Source organism: Pinus tabuliformis, chromosome 5_2 (assembly GCF_031772625.1).
Source record: "Pinus tabuliformis cultivar Carrire ecotype Pingquan chromosome 5_2, CPIR1, whole genome shotgun sequence".
Lineage (NCBI taxonomy): Eukaryota > Viridiplantae > Streptophyta > Pinopsida > Pinales > Pinaceae > Pinus > Pinus tabuliformis.
The window spans coordinates 623,527,093-623,541,420 of record NC_142306.1 but is presented as its reverse complement, the minus strand read 5'-3'; the positions used below and the strand labels follow the sequence as shown (position 1 = coordinate 623,541,420).

Genomic DNA, 14,328 nt, shown 5'->3' with positions numbered 1-14,328 from the left:
ACAACTACTTAGATGAATAACTAAAAACTGAAACTAGTTTACTGTCACCAAGATACATAGCTTCATAACGATTCATATGCAGCGGAATAAAAACACGAGATAAAAACACATCACAAAAATTGACACACTTTTCTCAGGAAACCCAACCGGGCAAACATGTTTGTTTGATGTGGTATTTTATTGATTGTCTTGGAGCAATTGAATCAAATACAAAGCAATCCATCTCTTGAGAACAAAGTTGTTCTCATGTTGATCTAGCCTAGACTTTCCCTGCTAACTCTTGATCCTAGCTCCTAAATCCTAGCACACTTATGATCTCCTATTACTTAATACACAAGCTCTTTGTGCTCTCCACAAACAATGCTCTCTCACAACCAGTGAGCTCTGTCTTGTCACACAAACCTTTGTGCACAAAACTTGTGATTTCTTGTGCCTTCATCCTCCTCTTTATAGATTTGATCCATGCTAAAATTGGCAAGTTACAAATTTAGAACATGAGTTGTGATTGACTAGTTAACTGAGTCTAACTAGTTCTCTAACTCATCCTTGCTTCAATCAATGACCGAAGCTCCCAACTCGTTCTAATTGAAGTCGATCTTCCAACCAATCTTGTAGTCAAACTGATGGAGACGTCTACTTAACCAAAGCTCCAACTCTACGCATGTTAACTTGATGATTATTCCAGTAAAATGAAAATAATTCATCATAACTGAAGTCTAACTTATGAGGATAACTCGAGGTCTTCTCTAGCTAAGGCACAAGCCAGAAGACTTTGCTCGCTATATTTTCAACACTCCCTCTTAGCGAGGAAGGTATTTTTGGAAGAACCTCATCCACCTGGACTTGTCTTCAACACCACCATGTTATCCGTTGTTGTCGTTGCTCCCTCTAAACTAGAAGACTTCTTTGCTTCCTGCTACAGATTCTAATTTGAAGCACTACTACTTCCAACCATGCTTTACGAGTCTATCACCTTGTGACTGCTTGACCCCACGGTCCTCTACACGTTCCTGGATTTGGTGGCTGACTTGTCCTGACCTGTTACATCCCATGTTCACTGGTCGTCACTATAATGGTTAGTTCAACTAGCTCGATTGGCGGTTGGTTCATTTTCCTCCCGCCGTACCTGCAACCTAGCGATTGCTAGCTACTTCAGCAACTGGTGAGTTGTCAAGCGTGTTGGCCACCATGGCCCCATCAACCCTTTTTCTTTGTTATTTTTTTTCTTTAAAAAAATTTGGGCCTCTTTTCTTTTGTTTTTTTTTGCGTTTCCTTTTGAATCATTTTTTTTCCTTAGAGTCAAACTTTCACCCTAAAAAGATTTCCTTTTCGACCCCAATAAAAACAACTCTTCAAAACTCTAGCTGCTGTGAAATCTAAGGGGCAACAAGTGACAGGTGATTTCTCTTACTTTGATAATTGCTTGTGATGTATTTTTACTTTACTTGATTAACTTCTTCCTTCTTTTATTATTATTAGTGTTTTCTATCATCAAACAACTACCAAATTCTAAATAACAATGAGACAATAAGACACAAAATATAGGCAATCATCCAGGGCCAAAACCTCTACAACTGAGAGGAAAACCAACCAGAATAATTTTCTTCTTATAAAACTCCAATTTACGAATTCCAAGACCTATGTGACCCTTGACCAAGACCAAGTCATCCTTCCTTCTTGATGAGCTTTCCTTACACAGCTTCCAACAAAAAACTTCAACTTTCCATCAACTTCAACCCCAACAACAATTTCTGCAACTTTGACCTAGCAGCTTCAGCAACTTCAACCTAGCAGCTTCACAGCTTTGACCTTGATGCAGCTTCAACCTAGAAGTGTCACAGCTTCAATATAGAGGCAACTTCACAGCTTCGATCTTGTAGCTTCATAGCTTCGACCTTGTAGCTTCACAACTTCAATCTTGCAGCTTCACAACTTCAATGCAATTTCAGAATTTCGTCTAGCCCAGAAACTGTAGAAACCCTAACGAAGGAGAGAGAGAGAGAGGTCCAAAAACTTCGATCTTGATCTTCTTCTTCGTCCTTTTCCAACTTCTATCTTGAGGAGATCGAACTTTCTTGAATGAGTGCCCAAATGAGGTCGAATTCCTTCTTATTTATAGGCTTGTGTGGGGTATGAATTGTTATCTTGACACCGACTTGTTCCTTCATGTAGGCCGACTTGATCTTTGTGCCATGGCAAGGTCTTGGAGGGCCTTTTGACTCTATTTGACTCAATAAATTTTTCTTTACAATATGTGACATGCCCAAATGGGTCTTCAATACATGACAATGACTCAATTGACTTTATGACAAACCTAGAAGCACTCAATGGGTGAGTGCCCAAATGAGGTCGAATTCCTTCTTATTTATAGGCTTGTTTGGGGTATGAATTGTTATCTTGACACCGACTTGTTCCTTCATGTAGGCCGACTTGATCTTTGTGCCATGGCAAGGTCTTGGAGGGCCTTTTGACTCTATTTGACTCAATAAATTTTTCTTTACAATATGTGACATGCCCAAATGGGTCTTCAATACATGACAATGACTCAATTGACTTTATGACAAACCTAGAAGCACTCAATGGGTGCTTGACCTAAAATAAATTTCCCTTGAGCATGAAACCCATGCCTCAAGGACACAAATAATAAATTTATTTTTCTCTTTTCATTAAATACATGAAATCATAATTACATATGCCATTATGAAGACCGAACCTAGTTACATATTTCAACGCACCCTCTTAACTAGGGAGGTATTCATAATCCATACAAGGTACTTGGTCATTCTCAATCTGAAGAATTCTCATAAGAAGAGTCGGAATGGTAACCCATATGTATAGCATCATATCATCTAGCATTGTCACATAGCAAGGCCTTGACTAACAACTCTATCCCTCCACAAGATCAGAGCACAATGCTAGCAAGACCAATGATTTATAAACACCCTCATTATTGTCTCTCTTAGAACATACCCCACCCGAGTTCTCTCAGAGCATGTTCCACCAAGACTATTATTATCTTGGATTCCCAGTCCGCAAAGAATATTGGTCCTCTATGACTACTCTTATCTTGGATGGCCTACCACATTCTCAGAGTATTGGATGCCAGATGCTTACACAATCCACCATTCTTTCTTCCCAAGTGAACACAAGAATGATGTGTCTACCTCTCCCTCTTAACCAGGGAGGATATTCCCATTCCAATAAAGATATGCATCCATTCCTATAAAAGTAATGTACCCAAGCTCCCTCTTAACCAAGGACTTGACCAAGCCTCCCCTTAACCAGGGACTTGCTTCCAGGCTCCAACAGCTCTCCAGGTGGAGATCATAGGACAACCAGTTGCTTGTAGGACTCCCTCTTACGATTTCATGAATTTCTTCTTTGTTATGGAGCCTACATCTTTTGGGACTTCTTCGTAGCGCATCAACCTGTTGAAAATTGGCAACAAGAAATTGCTAAAAATAGCACTGCTAAAAATAGTAGTTTGGGCATCAGTGCTATATTGGGCAACAGGGAATGAAAAATGGAAGTGCTAAAAATAGAAGTTTTATTTTTAGCAGTTCAAATTGGATTCCTAATTTTAGACAGTCCCTGGTCTAAAATAGGGAGTAAAATTTGAATTTGGTCTTGCCAGCGGTTTGAATATTAATTAATTAATTCTCCATGAGTTAATTAGTTAAGGAAAAACAAACTTGAAGTCTTTGTGAGAACATGCAATTATTTCTCCACTAATTGGGGAATGTGTCCTTAATTCACTCCACTGATTGAGGAATTAAGGATGAGTTCTATATTGAGAGGATCAGTTGACTTAGTTTAACTTAGTCAAGTTCAGTTAGATTAATTTAACAAGTTATTAAATTAATGAGATATAGTTTGTTGATGCTTGCATACATGTGACAACTATTATTTTCAGATAACTGTGTATTCACTCATGGATAACTGATGCATGTCAGTTCTGTCAAAGACCCAATTGAGATAAGATAAGGGACAGTGTACTATCAGTTGAATGAATATTTTTCCTATAAAAGGAAGCTCATCCATGATGAGGATTTATCTCCTTCAAATTTGTGCAGTTAGATCAGAGGTTAGTGAGTGTGTGAAGAGGCCAATTCACACAGGTGGCAGCACTGGACCCCAAGGAAACTGCACAAGGAAATAGGAGGCTTGGAGGGCAGAGGAGAAGGTTTGTGAGAAGCCTTTCACTGTCTATGAGCAGCAGAGGGATTGTACTGAGAGCTGGATAGCTTCCAAGCTAAGGCTTTCTGTAATCCGGACTATATTTCCACTTGTATGATAATACAGAGATGGGGTTTTAGGCAGGTGTTTTCCCCAGGTAAATTCTTCTGTGTTATGTGTGATTGATTCCTTCTTATCAGTTATATGTGTTCTTATTGATGTTGCTCATGGTTGATTAAGCTTCCGCTAAATTGTTTGTAGAAGTAGATCAAGTGTTTTGATTTAGTACATTGCATTACCAGGTTGATCTACAGGTGGGAAATTTCTACATGGTATCAGAGCTAGCTGATTTGTAGAAAAAGTTCTACATGATATCAAAGCTAGCTGATTTGTAGGAAAAAATCTACAAAATTCTACATTGTAGGACTCCCTCTTTCGATGTCATGAATTTCTTCTTTGTTATGGAGCCTACATCTTTTAGGACTTCTTCGTAGCGCATCAACCATCCATCACTTTCATTCATGAATCATGTCAGTCATGTCATCCTTTCTTTGATTGGAAAGTGATTCACTAATCCATATATGGCTTTCCTTCATACAACTACCTTCTCCACATCATGTTTTCTTCAAGATATTATCATCCCACCACATGAGTATCAATTGTAGATGACATCTACAACTCTTCCTTTGGTAGCCCTGCATAGCCCATCCAGATTTTGTTCAAAAATAATAATAATAAATGAACATCAACTTACCTTTGTGATGGTCTTACATCATGACATCTTGTTGTATCAAGATCTTGCATTCATATTGAAACATCTCCAAAAAGATATTAAATGTCAAGGGTCATATTCCTTTCCAGACTTCTTCGGAGTCTTCATACCTTTTCCATGGAGATGTTACAATCAATTCTTCTAGTTATCAGATGTTAATTTCCTTTTCTATGTGACAACAGTTGCATCTTTCACGATCTTTCCTTACTTTCTTCACATATTGCTTCTCAGGAACTTCCATTCATAGTTCCTTCATTTTTATCAACCATCTCATATTCCATATGAGGACTTATTATGTTGATTTTATCTAGTCAATATGTGAACCATGCCTTTATGCATCCTTCCAAACGAGGAGATCCCTTTCTCTTGATCATGCTCATGAGGTGGAGCATTTATCCATGTTATCTACAACTATATAACATGACTCAATTTTATCAAATACAAGCATACATACCTCATCTCTTGCTTTTGTTCATCTAGACTTCCTTCAACAACTTCCTTGATTGAAATAACTTCAATCACCTTGACCTGCTTCACTTCTTTTGACAGCATACCATCATTCCATGAATCCCATACAAGGTGGAATTCTCGGCGAGACACTTGCTTCTTCCAATAGGTTAACCTTCCGATGAAGATTCCAACGAAGGATCTTGATCATCGTCATCCTGCGAATGATCCTTTTTAATGATGTATGATGATCTCTGTACTAGATGACTTTATGTTTCCCATAAGTACTCATTATGCATCTAATGAGGTTACCAAGAGCTACATCCTTCTATAAGTGACAACCATAGATTTCTATTTCAACTATCTTTCATGCTTCTTTATGATGATGTCATGAGCTCTTGCTTTCAATAGTATATGATTCCATCTCCTAACATGATGCATCCTATCATGCTTCTAATGATTCCTACCATGATAGTTATACTCTACAACAGAAAAATTGAAACATAAACTTGAAAAAAGAACTAGGTGAGGAAGACTATCTCAATCATAGTAGAGATCTTTTATTTCCTCCTCCTTGGATTTCTTCTTTTCAGCTTCTTCCTCTTCTTCAGTGATATGGGCTTCTTCCCTTCCTCTTTTGTTGTTGTCCTTCTTGAGATTTGGACAATCTCTCTTGTAGTGCCCATATTCATGACAACCATAGCATTGAACCTTAAACATGTTTTCCTTTTTTTCTGAGGACCAAGCTTCCCAAACTTTCCTTTCTTCTAGCCATGGCAGAAAATGCTTGAAGTTGCTCACTTTATCCTACATCGATGTTTGCCTTCAACCTGGTTTCATCGATTTTGCACGATGACCATAGTTCATTGAATGGAGTAGCTTCCTTCTTCCCATAGATTCTTGATGTGAAGTTGTCCCAATCCTCTGGTAGTGCATTGAGCACTATGGTAGTCATTTCCTTGTTAGACATTATTTCTCCCAACTCTTGGAGTTGGTCTCTTATTTCTGACATCCTCGTAAAATATGAGGCTATTCCTTCTTCTTTTTATATCTTCATCTTGTAGAGCTTGAGCTTCTTCTTTCGGTGGTTCGACAATTAAACCCTTAACATGACCAACGACTTCATTTTCAATGAGGATTAAATCTATCCTCTTCTTCCATGCAAGAAAGTTTGACGACCCAACCAATTTGTTTCGTTCCTTGTAATATGAAGCCATTTTGACATATTCAAATATAGATATAAAAATACTTACTTGTCAAGTGAAGATACTCCTAGATAATGAAATCTTCAACTTGATGCCATCTTGATTTTGATGATGGTGTAGATAATAGAAGATCTATTCTTGGTGAAGGTGTCTTTATTCAGAAGTGATCCTTGGGTCAAAGGGAGATCACATTGATTCCTTGATGATGATGACAACGCTTTTTCCTTATTTTCTTCCTTCAAGACAACACTAGTTAAACTTGTTTCACAACCTCAAATTTCGTCCCTTCTTCAAAATTTTGGCTTGATGTAGCAGTTCTGCAATTTTGGCCTTTTCTGCAATAACCCTAGTTCACATGTGTGGCTAGAAGATGGACAAATTTGCCTCCTTTCTACTTCACTTGACTTGACTTATTTTTCTTGTTATTTCGGCTTGCAAAGTAGACCTTTCTTGGCACAGAACTTGATCCTTGATGGTGGTTGCAATTCGATACTTTTTGTTGTAGAAGGATGTATCAATACTTCACACATGTGGATAATACAGCCCAGAAAAATAGACCCAATAGTGCTTCGATATTCCTTCCTCGTGATAATGATTGTAGAATGTGTGAGTTTCACAAGAATGCTTCAAGTGTGGAACCCTTCTTTGGATGAGCTAAGGTTTTGAGGTCTTCTTTGATGCTCTTCATTTATCCCTTTCAATATGATGAGAGGGTTAGTCCTTCTTGATGATTGATGCTCTTGATGTTTCCAAGATTACCTCTTTATACTTCGGCCCTAGAGTATCCTTCTTCGTGTTGACCTTCCTTGATGTAGTCACCTTAGCTCCAATACCATGTTGAGAAATCTAGGGGTCAACAAGTGTAGGTGATTTCTCTTACTTTGATAACTGCTTGTGATTTGTTTTTACTTTACTTGATTAAATTCTTCCTTTATTATTATTAGTGTTTTCTATCATCAAACAGCGACCAAATCATAAAGAATAATGAGACAATACAACACAGCTTCCATCAACAAACTTCGACCTTCCAGCAACTTCAACCTAGCAACTTCAGCAACTTCGACCTAACAGCTTCAGAACTTTGACCTTGATGCAACTTCAAGAACTTTGACCTAGCAGCTTCATAGCTTCAATCTAGAGGCAGCTTCATAGCTTTGATATAGAGGAAGTTTCACAACTTCGATCTTGCAGCTTCACAGCTTTGACCTTGCAGCTTCACAACTTCGATCTTGCAACTTCACAGCTTCGATGCAATTTCATAATTTCGTCTAGCCTAGAAACTATAGAAACCCTAACGAAAGACAGAGAGAGAGAAAGGCCCAAAAACTTCAATCTTGATCTTCTTCTTCTTCGTCGTCCTTTTCTAGCTTCTATCTTGAGGAGATCAAACTTGCTCGAGTGAGTGTCCAAATGAGGTCGAATTCCTTCTTATTTATAGGCTTGTGACGGGTACAAATTGCTATCTTGAGGCCGAATTGTCCCTTCATCTAGGCCGATTTGATCTTTGTGCCATGACAAGGTCTTGGAGGGTCTTTTGACACGATAAAATTTTCTTTACAATATGTAATGCCCAAATGGCTCTTCAATACATGACAATGACAAAATTGACTTTATGACAAACCTAGAAGCACTCAATGGGTGCTTGACTTAAAAATAAATTTCCCTTGAGCGTGAAACCCATGCCTCAAGAACGCAAATAAAAAAGATTATTTTTCTCTTTTCATTAAATACATAAAATCATGATTACATATGTCATTATGAATACCGAACCTAGTTACATATTTCAACATAATGCAAGCTTTTTGCATGAATTGTATTGTCTACCAACTAGTCAATTTGGTGTTGGTCTTTATGTTTATCTCTGCTTTGATACCATGTTAAGTTTCCACGAAGCTCTGCAACTACTTATATGAATAACTGAAACCAAAACTATTTTACTTTCACCAAGATACATAGCTTCTTAATAATTCATATGCAACAGAATAAAAACACATCACACAAATTGACAAACTTTTCTCATGAAACCCAACAGAGAAAACTTGCTTGCTTGATGTAGTCTTTTATTGATTATCTTGGAGCAATTGAATCAAATACAAAGCAATTAGTCTCTTGAGAATAAAGTTGTTCTCCTACTGATCTAGCCTAAACTTTCCCTACCAACCCTTGATCCCAACTCCCAAATCCTAGCACACTTGTGATCTCCTATTACTTAGGACACAAGCTCTTTGCACTCTCCACAAACAAAGCTTTCTCACAACCTGTGAGCTTTGTCTTGTCACATAAACCTTTGTGCACAAAACTTGTGACTTCTTGTGTCTTCGTTCTCCTCTTTATAGATCTGATCCATGCTAAATTTGGCAAGTTACAAATTTAGAACATGAGTTGTGATTGACTAGTTAACTGAGTCTAACTAGTTCTCTAACTCATCCTTGCTTCAATCAAGGACTGAAGCTCCCAACTCGTTCTAATCAAACTGATGGAGACGTCTACTTAACTAAAGCTCCAACTCTATGCATGTTAACTTCATGATTATTCCAGTAAAATGGAAATAACTCATCCTAACTGAAGTCTAACTTATGAGAACAACTCGAGGTCTTTTCTAGCTAAGGCACAAGCCAGAATACCTTACTCACTACATTTTCGACACTCCCTCTTAGCGAGGAAGGTACTTTTGGAAGAACCTCATCCACTTGGACTCGTCTTTAACACGCATACATTAAAATATCAAAGTCAATTTATCTAGCTCACCAATAAGATAATGGAATCACCACCAAATAGGGTGTTTTGTTGGTAGTGGAATGCTCATGCAAATTTCTAATAGTGAAACTAAATAATTTTGATCCTTTGAAGCTCATCTCATTAATGAGAAAGTAGAAAACACGCTTTAATTCCTCTTGGAGAGTTAGCAATGATTATCCCTCTAGAGGATGCATCTCCTTTATGGGAATTAGAAGGAATACATTTAATCTTGATGTGCATGTATGCTAAAGGTTGTGATGCCAATCGAATTAAGTAGTAGCACGAGGTTGCATTTGTTGATTGAAGTTTTTAGAAGTGCATGTTCAATGCATCCAATTAAGTATGACATTTTGGTGTCAACAATATCCTGGAGGATCATTTTTACTAAAGGGATGTTTTATATTAGAGCAAAGTTGAAATTCATACATTGGGTGGAGGATAATGAGTATAAAGAAGGGGGAATGGAAGAATCAACATGTTGAATTTGGTGGTTTGAATGACTGAAGTATATGAACTGTACAACTATCTCTTGCATGTGTACAAGGATAAAAGTATAGCTCCAATTGAGGTTTTTGCCAAAGTTGCAATGACCAAGAATATTTAGGTCACTAAGTTCGATGGTGTTGCTAGGGTGGAGTTGAGACAAGAATTCCCATTAATCCAATTCAATGTGATGTCAAGCATGCATTTCATCATCAAGAAGATATTTTATTTCGAGGTTTTTACAAGATGTGGCCAACATGCCATTCATTATATGATCCTTTTATTTGATCACAATTTGCAATTATTTCTTCATATAAGGAACCAATGTCATTGGGAATTTCATGAAAAGGTTTGTACATCAAAAGCTTTATTCGATAAAAATCAATGTGGAAATTTTAATCTATAAAAATAATTGTAAAGTATCAAACAACACACATACAAGCACAATAGGAACCATTTTTTCCACTTTTCCCTTCTCTAGTGAGCATCAAAGGACCAAAGTTCTTGCAACTTTAATAAGTTGCAGTGTTTCTAAAGAAAGGGTTCATTTTAAGTATGCGGTAATGAAGGTTGTTGTTAAAATTAAATAACTTGCATCATATGCAACACACCTAAAAATCTTTTAGTTCACATTCAAGGAAAGAAACGATCCACTACAACAAGAAACTATTTGTAGCATATGGTATGTTTCTTGTGCTTCTATGTTTCGCTCAATTAGAATTTTGGTAAAGAACTCTTTAATTGCAACTACAATGAAATCCTATGCAGCCACAATTTGCGAGTTTATGGTTAGCATATAGCAATAGTTTTTCTAATTTTTCCTCTACCTTTGCGCATACTTTGAAATGTACATTAACACATAGTGTAGGAGAGAACAAGTTGGTAATTAACATTGGCTTTCTAGATTGAAACTATGTCATAAGTCTTGGTGTTTAATGATTAACCTATCATCATTTTGAACAAGGTAGTATGGTTTACACCTATGCTTGTAAATGAATAGGGTAGTTGTAACATGTAACTAAGTAACTCCCATGGAACTTTATTTGTCTTTCGCAAACACAAAGACTTGTTACATGATGTGTGTCATTGGACATAATAAACTAGTTCTGCATTGTCTTGAAATGGATTAGTGCAAATATTTATATGATGCTTAACACACATGGATCATCAAGAATTTAACAATGAACCTGGAGATTCCTATAATCATTATCTTGAGAGCTCCACAATGTACTTGGAGATTCCTATAATTGTTATCTCAAGAGCTCCACAACGTAACATATTTATCAAAGAAAACCCTTAGTAGCATCGACTTTAATTAGATTCTTCCCATCAAGTGTGTCCATATCATTTGAATTTTCCAACCATATGAAACCATGAATATATGGGACCCTCTAGGTTGTCATTTTTATTTACCAAAACAAGACAATGACAAACTTACCACAATAATTTTGTTTTACATCGTCACCATGGGTCTTTGTTTGTAACTATTGTTTAGCAATTGTATTTCCCATCTTGTGAAAATTGAGATATATGGAATGAAACCTTTCATAATTTATAAATTGTTTAAACTTTGTCCCTCCTCAAATGAGAATTGTTTGTTTCTCCACATCCTTTGTTTTGTTGCACTGGATTCATTGCATCTTGTGGTTTTGTTCAATCTCTTTGAAAAGTGCCTTCTACTATTACTAGATATATCCCAAGTGGCCTCCTATGTAACCTAACCCACAGTAGCATCGTTGTAGGGTGTAACCTTTTACCTATATATCCTTTGGTAAGAATGGGGATTAAAAGTAGTTGTGATTCAAAGGTTCAAGAAGAAACATACTAGTTTCAGCTTGTATAAATTTTGGTAATCGGACAAAAGGTACCAAATTCAATGGATTTAAATTTGTAAATCTTGTGCTAAAATCTTTGCTACTTACACACTTGACTTCTACACCAGAGAAGCAAACAATCTTGAAAATGTGGAGCTTCTAAAAGTGGCTTGGCATTTAGTTAATTGAAGGTAGCATTTTGGATTACTAAAAGTTTGTCATTTGTCCTCCAAAAAATAGAAAACATAGATTACTATAAATATTCTCTAAAAATCATAAGATAAGACAGTAACTTTGAAGCAACTTCAATTTCTTTGAAAAAGACAAATCTAAGAACAAAAACAAAGAGAACTTAGATCTAGAAAATGAAATTTCTGAACTGATGTAGAAGAGAAGAGAGCCTAATTTATATAACCATTCAATAATGTTTTACAAGAATATCCCTATTCATCACTTCTCTTAAGTTGCCACCACATAGATATGACTTAATTGTTAAGCAACAAAGCAATTACCAATCCCAACAAAGTAATAACAATGTTTAATTGGTATGTATGTAAAAAAATCATAAAATCATGTCATTTTAGTTATAAAAAGTTTTCGTAGTAAACATGTTGATAATGTAATAAATAAATGTATTAAACTTTTCAAGGAACATCTAGGCTCAACCAAGCCTTGCATAATCCAAGTCTCATTGTCGATAGATCAGTCTTCTTCTATCTAATAAACGCGCTAACCCCAACCTCAATTCAGCCCAGTCACAACCCCCCAACCCAAAAAAAATGATTTCAAATACGTGAGGTTAGGTTTGATTTGATTTGATAAGTTAAGTAGATACAAAAGTATATAAACTGATCTGATTTAATAAATATATAGAGGATTCTATAGAGTCATTAATTTTTTTGAGGACGAAAATGGTGGATAATTACTTTTAAACTCTGGAATTATTTTCATACGTTCAAACCTCCTTAACCTGCGGTTGTCTTTGTATGCATTGTAATTAGGCCAGTATTCACTACCAGCCTGCTAACAGCCTTATTGATAATTTGAGCTACTTCACAAAGTTCAGTCCTCACTCTCATCAGACATGAACTGTGCACCAAATAATCAAACAACTAATCTAAGGATTATGTATAATAAGTAGGTTTGATCCAACGATTAGTGCGTCTTTTTATTGAAGGTCACAAGATCAATCCCTGTTGACTCAACCTATCCATATTTAACAGAGGTTCCGCCAACAGTGACCCGCAGGATGCTCAGAATCAAACAAGTAAAGCACTATTAAGGAAACTCAAAAATCACATATGACAAAATCGCAAAGGGTAGGAATACCATTTTATTTAAATAGGAGCGAAGGGCATTAGGAGATTTGAGCAACCAAAAGCAGATATATGTAAGTGTATTGAGTTAACATTCATGTCCAAACAATTATATAAAAAAATAAAATAAAACCCACCCAGATGGCACTTACCAGTATCTTAAAACTTTGCATCTCCCACAACGCTTTGAAGCAGTCCTGAAACAAACAGCACACTCATACTGAGGTGGTGTTTGAACTGTAACAGAATAATCACTCATGTACGCACCCTCGCCCTCAACTAAAGCAGCTGTTTCTTGTGCTTCCGAGACCAACAACTCCCTGCTCTCCCCCTTCTTGGCTGCTGCACTAGCCTTCCATTTCAACACCATTAATACAAAAACCAGGTAAATTACCACCAACGTGGCTGAGAAAAAGCCCTGGATTCCTGTTCTCCTGTGATCATGCATTTAATAAGTTCCACTCTAAATGCATCTATTAATCGGCAGAGCAAAGCTCTGATCATTGAATATGACACAGAAAAAATCTTCTTCTGTGTCCAATCGAATCCTCTTAGCCCCAACATATACACATCCAAAATATTCGAGGTTTCTGAGTTTTGCACAGATCGCGACATGAAAAGATCCAAGCGGAAAAACAAATAAACCTCTAATGGGTTTCTAATTGAACTCCTTTCAGCTCAAATACACATACCCACTTCAAACATTTTCATCTGTCCGACGTCCAAATTTTTTCGTGGGTCTACAGCATTAAAGATCTCAGACCACGGGAACCCTGCATGAAGCTCTTGCTCTCTGCCAAAACATTCATAACATTCAAGTGGCTGTCCAGTTAAAGTGGAAATTTGGGCATCCACGACAGAAAATTTCCAGATTCATGAAGCAAATGAATAATGGTTACTCTGAACACTCAACAGGAAGCCCTGATCATTGAATGTAGATCCCATAATAGAGAAACACAATGTGAGTCTGATCTAAATGATGGAGAATTGAATTGAATGAAAAGCTACGGAATCATGATGGCGGTTTAATTTCAGTCCTCTGTTTACTTTGGTGCTCGACTCGTCATCTGATGTGATGGCAGAACCGCCTCTACTACGATCATAAAGCTGATAACCGTGGCTAAATTGGCGGCTCCGCTGAATACGAGGGACATTTTGGTCGAACGGACTCCGCCCGCACTCGCACAACTTTAATTGTTATTATTTAATTCTGTAAACTTTTTGGGGTCCGCACGAGCCTAGGCTGCAACAAGTTGTGGGGTCTCGAGGGAATATTGGAGCTCGAGAATGACAAAAAAATGTCGGTAAGTGCTGTCCTTTTGTGGAGATGTGGCAAGGACATGTGTCCCATCTCCTTTTGATTCTTAGGCTTTTCA

The 14,328-nt window shown here is 37.0% G+C and overlaps 1 protein-coding gene across 2 annotated transcripts in view; it reads right to left on the bottom strand.

Annotated features, from left to right (window-relative positions):
* Positions 1-14,081, bottom strand: part of LOC149160585 (ubiquitin carboxyl-terminal hydrolase 17-like) — a 131,249-nt gene extending 117,168 nt beyond the window's left edge. Inside the window, exon 1 of one of the 2 annotated variants that reach the window (XR_016261801.1) lies at positions 13,105-14,081. Coding sequence is in view for 1 of the 2 variants with exons in the window: in XM_089436736.1 (XP_089292862.1) it covers positions 13,105-13,400 (296 nt within the window). In the remaining variant the exon portion in view is untranslated. The remainder of the gene's footprint in view (positions 1-13,104) is intronic. The other variant, XM_089436736.1, reaches the window with a different exon arrangement.
* Positions 14,082-14,328: the final 247 nt, after the last annotated feature.